Here is a 10536-nt window from a genome sequence, read left to right as displayed (position 1 = left end):
AGGTATCTGACCCAATAGTGCGCTACCGTTCTTCTTGAATAACCAGTGAGAATACTTTAGAGATTGAAGGCAGAGGATCAAGCAATAAGATCTGTGCTCGTGTGGATGCAAAGGAATCATTCAGACCCATTAAAAACTGCATAACGTATTCTTGTTGTTGGTACTCCATCCAACTCTTCATTCCACCACAGCTGCAAACCGGTATGGGCTGAAAATCTTTGAGCTCATCCTAAAGAATCTTGAGGCGCGTGTAGTAAGTGTTAACGTCAAGGGATCCTTGAGACATGCCAAGCAAATGTTTCTTGATCTGGAAAATCCGCGGTGCATTGCTCTGGTGGAATCGATCGTACAAATCGATCCATATATCCCTGGCACTATCAAGGTAGAGAAGGCTGTCTCCTATTTCCTTTGAAACTGAGTTAAGCAACCAAGAGGCGACCCTACTATTGGATCTGGACCAAAAATTGAAGGTTAAATCACCCGCAGATGGTCTCAGCAAGGTAGCGTCCACAAATCCAACTTTGTTCTTGGCGTTGAGGGCCATGAGCATTGATCTCCTCCAAGTGTTGTAGTTGGATCCGGTAAAGGGATGAGAAACCAGAATCAGCCCAGGATTGTCTCCATTATGGAGGAAGAATGGACTGTTTGTGTCATCCATGGTGCTAACCGACCTCGAAGCAGAGGCTGCCTCCGGAGGAGAAGAAGACAAAGGATTGAAACGGTTTTGCTGGTTTTGCTGACCATCGCCACGCGCCATGGATCAACAACTCTAATTAGCGAAAGGAAGGTGCTCTGATACCATATTAGAAAAGAAGCAGGAGAGCTAAGAAATGAAATGAAAATGAACACTGCTTGATTTTGTATTGATTACTACCAGGCATTATATAGCCTACAAACAGAATAACAACGTACACTAAGGCATAACTGAAAGGAGAGAGAAAGGAGTAGCAAAATAATAAAATGACAAGGAGAACATGCTGGAGGTAGTGGAATCAGGGAAACGTCCTCGAGATAGTGGAATTCAGCAAGGTAGTGGAATCAGCTATTCTAATAGTTTCTAAAATTGCATCTGTATGGAAGATCAATTTTGGATACAACTCTCTCTGGTAATTATGCAGGAAAAACAGGGGTTAACGTTTGTTGAGATATTAGGTGAGGTGGCCGTTGTTGGGCACCTCTTTTTTTTTTTAATGGACTTGGCCACCTTTTTTTAAAAATATTTTTTTGAAAAAATATTGGCCGCTCTTTTTAAAAATATATTTTAAAAAAAAATATTATTATTTATTTATTTTTTTTAAGCAAAATGACCTGTGGCTGGTTATTTATTGATTGACCACTAAATCCATAGTGATTAGCCGGTAAATCATTATACTAATTGACTACCAAGTCAATTCACTTGATGAAAAAAAAAGTCATTTTTGCTAAGATAACAAAACTTGAAATATTTAGGGTTCGTTTGGTATGAGAATTTAAATTAGAGTGATTATAATCATAATTTTAGAATTAGAACTATGATTCTTGATTTTGGGTTCAAATTATGATTATGAAATCATGATTTAGAATTAAGAGTTTGAATCACTTTGAATCAAGAGGGGTGGTTTTAAAATCATGAGTTATTCTGATTTAAAACATCATATCACATTTGAAATCATGATTCAGAATCATTCAAACTAAACACTGATTTTGAATCATGATTTAAAATTATGATTCAGAATCATTGTAAATAAATACTGATTCTGAATCAAGATTCAGAATTATGATTCTAGATCCATCTACCAAACGCTTCCTTATTAAAACAACTTTTTAAAAGGAAAAGTTCCCACATATCCCATGCTTGTTTCTTCTTTCTTTCTTTGTTTTTATGGAGTTTAACTTATTATCAAGGCGTAATAGATCGTTCAAATTTTTTGGTTATTCTAATTTTTTGTTGGTAAATTATAGCATATATTTATTATTCATTCCTCAAGAGATTATTCATTTTCAAATTTATCGTTTGGTATAAGGATTGAAATCAGGGTGATTTGAGTCATTTGATTCAGATCCATGATTCATGATTTGAATCATGATTCAAAGTGATCAGAACCTTCATTTGGATGTGTATATGCATGATTCTGATTCTAACCTGAAATATGATTTAAATCAGTGTTTAATTGTCTTATTTTCTGAATTTGAATCATGACCAAAATAAATATAATTTAGAAATTATATAATAAATATAAATCGTTACGTGTAATTTAAAAAAAAATATATAATTCGTCGTATAATTAAAAAAATAAAGTATTAAAAAAAAATTATGCAAATAATTATAACTCAAAATTATAATAAGCTAAGTGAGGAATATATGAAAAAAATGTGAATTAAAAATAAAAGCCAAACATAACTTGTCTCCCACGAGCAACAATTTATAACAAGTCAATTAGTAGAAAAAAATTCGCCACATCAAATACGAGAACAATTATATAACAAGTCAATGAGAAAAATTCTCACCCGCATGTCAAATCACCTTTTTTTACTGTTCATGGGGTTTCAAACGGGTGAATCAGGGGGGCCTGATTCCAAAATCAGGCCCCAAAATGATCCCAATCACTTTTTTGATCCCATTTTTTTCTGTTCATTTTTGTCTTTCTAAATACTGATTTAATTTTAATCACAGAATTTGAATCCCTCAATCTTCCAACCAAACACTGTTAGGGTTTTTCCTTTTTGTTTCTCACTCCCTCACAACAAGCCGCCACACCCCTCTCTCTCTCCTGTTCACTCTTATCTCGTCTGCAACGACTCTGCGGGCGTTTGATAATTTTAGTTTAGAATTAATATTTATTTACAGTAATTTTAAATTATAATTTTGAATTAATATTTAATTTAAATGTGATATTTTAAATTAAAATTATTTATAATTTTAAATCATCTATCTCTTAATTTAAAATGATTTAAATTCTTAATTTTGAATTATAATTTTAAAATTATAATTTAAACTCAAAATCAGAAATCATGATTTTGATTTCATAACACCCCGAAACTCTCTCTCGCTCTCCATTGAACTCTCTATCTCACACATGGCCGGCGCCGGCCGAACTCCGTTGAACTAAATCGAGCTGCCGTCACTGCGGCACCGGCGACTATGTAACTGTCGTGAGGATTGGCAATGGAGACGACGAGCTTCTCTCTCGGAAATGGTGAGACGACGAACCAGATCGCGCCATCGCGAGCAAAGATGTCAAGCTTTCTCTCATAGATGGCGAACTAGATCACGCCATCATGAACAAATCCGGCCACGGATCTCACTACGTTACCCGCTGCCGAAAGCAAATCCCGACAAGAGAAAACCGTCCGCCGATAAATAGGCAAAAATACACATTTTTTCTTTTTGCACCACCATTTCATCTTTTTTTTTTCTTATTTTAATATTTTCATTTTTCCCTCTCTATTTCTTTTTTATTGTTGCTGAATCTCTAGGTATGAAGCTTTTTTTATACGTAGAAATTTCTAATTTTACATTCTTTTGATGTGTGATTTTGAAAAATATTTACTAATTTAACTAAAGAACTTGGTCCTCGCCGCCAAAAGAAAAATTTAAGGAAAAATAAAATGACGGGTTTGAAAGGAAATATGGAGTAATTGAGAAGTAATAAAGTAGTATTTAGTATTAGTCAACAAATTGTATTGTCCCTTGTATTGGAAGTTGTAAATGCAATATTGAAAACAAAGCTTCTACTAATAAATAAGAAATAGAACTGTATTATGATCTATGTATCGGAACGGGGAGCTGTATATTTTGGATAAACTTCTTCTATATATTCGTGGAATTGAGTGATTGCTATAATACACTTTTAGTTGATCATATTATCGATACTCATTATGATCAGCCCCTAAAATACATATTAGTGTTTTTAACGCTTCTGATTTACTCGACAGGTTCCTTTGGATCAAGTTTAGGAGTCGGAGAGCCACAAATAAGGTGCAAACAATTTGAGAGACAAGCACTTCTGAGGATTATAAGGGATCTTGTGAACTCCACGGACATAACTCTTCCGTCTTGGGGATATGGAGAAGACCAAAGAGAATGCTGTGAATGGAGCGGAATTTCGTGCGACAACAAATCCGGTCATATCATCAAGCTTGATCTTTCTCCTCCAGCCTTTTACGGACGACTTCATGATCATTTTGACGGAGGTATTATCAGTCCTTCATTGGTTGACTTGCACTACTTGAAGTATTTAGACTTGAGTGGTTTCCGCCTCATAGTTGAAAACACGACCAACCTAAGTTTTATCGGTAGGCTAAGCGAGCTAAGGTACCTCAATCTTTCAAAAGCTTTGCTACTTGGAGAAATTCCTCCTCAGCTTGGAAATTTGTCCAATTTGCAATATCTAGATCTTAGCGACACTTATCTAACGATAAAAAGCCTAGAGTCGATTTCGCGTCTTTCTTCGTTGCGGCTGCTTGACCTTACTGGCACAAATATGAGGATGGCTCATGATTGGGTGCATGTAGTCAACAACCTTCCCCGCTTGACAAATTTGAAGTTAAGTAATTCCGAACTTCCCGATATACTTCCTCCATCTCTTTCCTTTGTTAATTCTTCAAAGATCCTCACCGACCTTGATCTTTCTGTAAACCTACTCTCTGCTTCGGTATTTCAATGGTTGGCAACTATAGTAGCCTTGTTCATCTTGACCTCTCTTATTCCATGTTGAATGCTTCCATTCCGGAAGCTTTAGGGAATTTGGCTGCTCTTGAATCCCTTAATCTTGTTGGCAATGGATTACAAGGTTCTATTCCGAACTCTTTTGGGAATATGACCTCCCTTAAATACCTTAGTCTTAGAGGCGGCGAAATAGGATATGATCCTAGAAGCAGTCAATTAGGATATGAGTTTAGAAGCAGTCAATTAGGAGGCCCCATTCCAAAATCTTTTGGGAATATGACTGCCCTTGTACACCTTGATCTTAGCAGCAATCAGCTAGACAGATCCATTCCAGAAGGTTTTGGAAATATGACTTCTCTTCAATACCTTGATCTCAGCAGTAATATGCTTTCTGGTGAAATTCCAAAATCCATTTGGAAAATATGTGCACTGCAAGAATTCAATGCATACAACAACAGTCTCAGCGGACAACTCCAATTTGCTGAATCGACATCTCACGGCTGTGTCCATTTCCCTTTGAAGGTTTTGGATTTAGCGAATAATAGAATTGTGGGATCATTGCCTAATTTTACGTTGTATCCATCTTTGGAAGACATTTTGCTTAACTCGAATCAACTAAAAGGAAATGTCTCCAAAAGTCTTGGTCAACTGTCGAAGCTGATGCTTTTGGATGTTTCTGACAACACTATGGCAGATGTGATATCTGAAGCTCATTTTTCAAAGCTCTTCAACCTATCTTATTTGGATTTATCTTCTAACTCACACGTCGTTTTTGACATCTCTTCTGATTGGATTCCGCCATTTCAATTGAAGTATATAGAACTTGGAGGATGCAAGTTGGGTCCATATTTCCCCAATTGGCTCCTAACACAGGTTTCGAATCTGGTTATACTTAGGCCCCGTTCACTTCGCTGATTCGAATTTAGAATTCGAGTTGAGATGTGACTTTATGTGAGAGCTTTTTACTGTAGCAAAAAAGTTAGATGTGATTATTTGTGAGAGCTTTTTACTGTAGAAAAACTCGAATTCTAAACTCGAATCAGCGAAGTGAACGGGACCTTAATATCTCCAATTCCGCAATTTCAGATTCTATTCCTGTTACTTTTTGGAATCATCTTTCAGTGTTAAAAACTCTGGATCTGTCTCATAATAAAATTAGAGGAGCGATTCAAGCTAGTCATGGATCCACTGCTCCATTCATACGTGACATAGATTTGAGTTCAAATCTCTTTGAAGGGCCGATACCATCTTTCTTATTTCAAGTGGATTCATTGAATCTGTTCGACAACAAATTTTCAGACATGAACTCCTTATGTGATCATAGACCATATGGATTGAGGTTGACCCTTCTTGATGTTTCTTATAATCAATTGTCGGGGGAGCTTCCTGATTGTTGGTCACGAGCAAACGCCCTGCGAGTTCTTATTTTGGGAAATAATAATTTATCTGGGAAAATTCCTACCTCCATTGGCTTCTTAACAAGTATTGGGATATTGCATTTGAGCAACAACAATTTGACTTCAGAATTGCCTCCATCCTTACAAAATTGCACGAATTTGGTGATTTTCGATGTAGGAGGAAATAAATTGTTGGGGCCAATACCAACTTGGATTGGGAAAAGTCACACGAAGCTTGTTATTCTTAGTCTGCGATCAAATAACTTCAATGAGAGTATGCCTCTTGAACTGTGCCACTTAGTAGATCTTCAACTATTGGACTTGTCTTTAAACAATCTTTCAAGAAATATTCCGTATTGTCTTGGTAATATTACAGCAATGAAAGCAATTGGGGGAACCAATTCAAAGATTAGATGGCCCTATGAAGAATATCATCGTCCAGGTTGGATTGATCTTCTGCCGGAATTCTACAACGAACACTTAAGCTTGGTATGGAAAGGAGCACTACTTGCATTTAAAAATTTGGGACTTCTAAAGAACATTAATTTATCAAGCAACAATTTATCGGGGGACATTCCAAGAGAAATTACTGAACTAATTGGATTGGTTTCTTTGAACTTGTCAAGAAACAATTTAAGTGGGCAAATCCCACAGGAAATCGGCGAATTGAAATCGTTAGATGCTCTTGATTTATCAAAGAATCACCTTTTCGGCAGAATTCCTTCAAGCCTCTCCCAAGTAGACCGTCTCAATACACTGGACTTGTCGAGCAACAATGTGTCAGGAAAAATTCCATCAGGCACTCAACTCCAATCACGTGATCCAGCTGCATATTTGGGAAATCCTGAGCTTTGTGGAGTCCCACTTTCAAAGAAATGTCCAGGTGAAGAAGAACCAGCAATTTCTGGCGCCACAGAAGATCGTGCCAACTACGAAGAAAAAGACGAGTTTATAACAGAAGGATTTTACATTAGCACAGCCGTTGGATTTATAGTTGGATTTTGGGGGGTCTGTTTGACATTTATCTTCAACAAATCCTGGAGATACGGATACTTCAAGTCGTTGAACAACGCAGGAGATTGGCTTTACGTAACTGTAGCAGTGCACAAGGCCAAACTAGTGAGGATCATCAAAAGCTAATCGGTAAATACTCTCTCTCAGAAGTCTTATAAAAAAGTTTTTTTATATAGCTTTTGTAGTTGTACTTATTTATGTACTTTAGTGCTTTTGCCCTTGCTGGTGATTATTACTGATTACTATCATTGTTAGGAGCTTTTGCATCTCATAGAGCAGCATAGCTTCCCTTCAAGTGAAGACAACGTTTTATGCAGTGGAGATTTGAGAGCTTTCTATTTCAGTGATGCATTGGGGATTTTCTTCAACAAATGATTTGTAATGTTAAAATAGAACTTATCGTATATGCTATTGGAGTCTACAAAATAGTTGGACTTGATTAGTTGCTTCCACCTTTTCATCTAGAGAGTCAGTTGCTTGGCGTTAGCCATTATGTATGCTGCCCCGCTTTGGTGTTAATTATGTTCTCTGTTTTTGCTGTCTATGTTTCAATCTGTGTTACCTTTTTGTGGTTGTTTTACACAACATATTTCACCGCATTATATGTGTTTTGTTGGATTGTATTGAACCTTACTATGAATACAACTTGCGATATTGTACAATGTAGCATGTGTAATCTGTGGTTCTCTTGAATTAGGGGCAGTTAATTTTGCCAGAGATAGATATCTTCAGGGAAACATATAAAGAGATAGGCTTGCCAATCATCAACAAGGCCGGAGTCGAACACAAAATCGACTTCATAGAGTCCCTAGCTTTGCCTGTTGTTGAAAAACTCTTAGAAGATGTAAGCATTATTTCACTTTATTTTAGTTTCATGCTTCTAAATCAATATTTGACTAGGGTGAAAACTTCATGTTGGTCGTGGCTAGAGAAGTTGTGCCTAACTTTTTGTTACTTTCTTTTTTATTTTTATTTTTATGCTTTCCTAGTTTCTCTTTTTGATTGATTGCTACAAGAATAAACTCTCTTCCAAAACTGGTTCTCAATATAGACTGAAGAAAAATTTTATTATGATCTGCTATTGTGGAGGAAAGTTATTCCAATGTTGGAAATCAGTATCTTGAGATGCTTATTGAACTATTCAAATATGTGAATAATCTTTATTCTATATCCGTAGTACTGAAAAGTAAGAAATGGGTATATGAAAACAAAAAGGGGAAAATTAGACGAATGACCTTTTTTGGCCATCATTTTTTATAAATGACCGTTCTTTTTATTTTACTAGACAAATGACCCAATTTTTTTTTTTTTTTTGAGAAGTGGCTGTTTTTCTGCAGTTCTTAATAAGTGATAAACCATAATCAATAGTGATAAACCAGTTTATCATCAATTTACTAATGGTTTATCATTGATAACTGCGGTAATTTTTATTAAAGTTGATTAATTACTAACTAATTAGTTAATCACATACTAATATTGATTAATTAGTGATGAATCATAAAGATAATCAGTGATAATTACTAACTTAATCAGTGATATACAAAAAATAATAAAAAAGGTCATTTCCCTATATGAATTATAATATTACTTAGTAATAAAGTTGTATTTCCTATTGGCCAACAAATATTACTTAATATTTTGAAACAACGGATGTTCTCCTCACTTTGTCACAACATTAGATAAGAAAAGGTAGAAAAATCAAATGGGGAGGAGGGGAGAAAAATAATCAAATGGCAACATATATCTTAAGAAAAGGACAAATTTAAATGTCAAGTGGGGTACCTTAAAAGAAGTGTTTAAGTAGATTTACATTTGAATTAAAAAATTCAGCGAATTTGAATTAAAAAATTCAGCGAGGGCATATTAAAAAACCAAAAATAAATAAAAAGGTTATTACACTATTGGCTCATAAGAATATGCACTTATCTCACTATGGCCCTGATTTAGTTTTTAAACGTCTAGCTAAGCTAAGGTTTCCAAAATTTACTGTTTTCATCGCTCTATTAGTAGACTGTATATTTTCGAACAAAATATAGCATGAAGATGGCTTGTAAGGGTTGTAAGAGAGACAAACCATTTTATCCTTTTTACAACCCAAAAACCATCAATGTGCTACATTATGTAAGAAAATAGAGAGTTTAACACAGAGAAGTCAGAGATGTAAATTTCAAAAACCTCAAGGTAGCTAGATGTCTAAAATTAACTGTTTGGGTCCAAATTAAGACAAGTGTACATTTTCAGGGGCCAATATGCACATAAAATGAAAAATGAAAAAAGAGAGAGAGAGAGTGGTGGATCCGTGCCTGTCATACACACATATATTATTCAACTTGTTTGCTGGATATATATATATATATATAACTCAACTTGCATATTTACTGTGGTTGCTTCGAAGACTTCAAGTCTTGATCACATTATTAGTTCTATCTACTTTCCAGGAAAAAAGAAAAAATTGACTGCCAACTTCTTTTCCTTGACCCGCGCAGTTGACCCCTGCTCTACCTTACATTCCTGCTGTTTATTAACAAAGAAATAACCAAACTCCTTTCTCATTAAATCATGTGAACGCAACGAAAAATGAAAACAAACTTCAAATAATTAATACAAGATAGACCTGTATTCCAACGTATTGGAAGGGGTATTCTCAGCTGTATGTTTTGGATAGACTAGTTCTATATATATACACATATGGAATTGAGTGACTCCTAAACTACATTTTTATTGATCTGATTATCGATATTCATTGTCATAATGAGCAGATCAGCTTCTCAAACACTTGTGTTTTTAGCACTTTTGATTTACTCGACAGGTTCCTTGGGATCAAATTTAGGAGTTGGAGAGCCAAAAATCAGGTGCAAAGAAGTTGAGAGGCAAGCACTCCTGAGGATCAAAGAAGATATTTATAACTCCAGTTACGGATCGGGTGGTATCCTTTCATCTTGGGGAAATGAAGAAGAAAAGAGAGAGTGTTGTGAATGGAGTGGAATTCGGTGCCACAACAAATCTGGTCATGTCGTCAAGCTTGATCTTTCTCCTTCAACTTATGCCAGAATGCCTTACGAGCACACCGATTTTTTCATTGGCAATATGAGTTCTTCATTGGTTGATTTGCGGTACTTGAAGCATTTGGACCTAAGTTGCAACTTTGTGGATGGAAACTTCATCCCGAGATTCATCGGTGGGCTCACCAGATTAAGGTACCTCAATCTCTCTTATACTTGGCTAGAGGGAGAAATTCCTCCTCAGCTTGGAAATTTGTCCAACTTGCAATATCTTGATCTTAGCTATAATAAGCAACTAAAGATAAAAGGCCTACAGTCGATTTCGCGTCTTTCATCTTTACGAGTGCTTGATCTTAGTTCCACAAATATGAGCATCGCTCATGACTGGGTGCATGTAGTTAACAACCTTCCTCACTTGACAGATTTGAAGTTAAGTGATTCCGAACTTCGCGATATGGTTCCTCCATCTCTTTCT

General features: G+C 35.7%; 3 protein-coding genes across 3 annotated transcripts in view; 2 read left to right on the top strand and 1 right to left on the bottom strand.

Annotated features, from left to right (window-relative positions):
* Positions 1–229: 229 nt before the first annotated feature.
* On the bottom strand, positions 230–757 carry LOC112090349. Its single transcript, XM_024161482.1, has one exon. The coding sequence runs from the start codon at positions 755–757 to the stop codon at positions 230–232; it is 528 nt and encodes a 175-aa protein (XP_024017250.1).
* Positions 758–5949: 5192 nt separating this feature from the next.
* On the top strand, positions 5950–7185 carry LOC112090348 (receptor-like protein EIX2). The gene has a single exon (XM_024161481.1). It carries the CDS (start codon positions 5950–5952, stop codon positions 7183–7185), a length of 1236 nt encoding a protein of 411 aa, XP_024017249.1.
* Positions 7186–9810: 2625 nt separating this feature from the next.
* Positions 9811–10536, top strand: part of LOC21411668 (receptor-like protein EIX2) — a 3725-nt gene continuing 2999 nt past the window's right edge. Inside the window, exon 1 of the mRNA XM_024161480.1 lies at positions 9811–10535. Within this exon, the coding sequence (XP_024017248.1) occupies positions 9811–10535 (725 nt within the window). The remainder of the gene's footprint in view (position 10536) is intronic.

Source organism: Morus notabilis, unplaced genomic scaffold (genome assembly GCF_000414095.1).
Source record: "Morus notabilis unplaced genomic scaffold, ASM41409v2 Scaffold329, whole genome shotgun sequence".
Lineage (NCBI taxonomy): Eukaryota > Viridiplantae > Streptophyta > Magnoliopsida > Rosales > Moraceae > Morus > Morus notabilis.
This window is presented reverse-complemented; position numbering and strand designations above follow the sequence as displayed.

Coding starts and splice junctions, on each gene's coding strand:
- LOC112090349 (XM_024161482.1), bottom strand. CDS start 757: ATGGCGCGTGGCGATGGTCAGCAAAACCAGCAAAACCGTTTCAATCCT.
- LOC112090348 (XM_024161481.1), top strand. CDS start 5,950: ATGAACTCCTTATGTGATCATAGACCATATGGATTGAGGTTGACCCTT.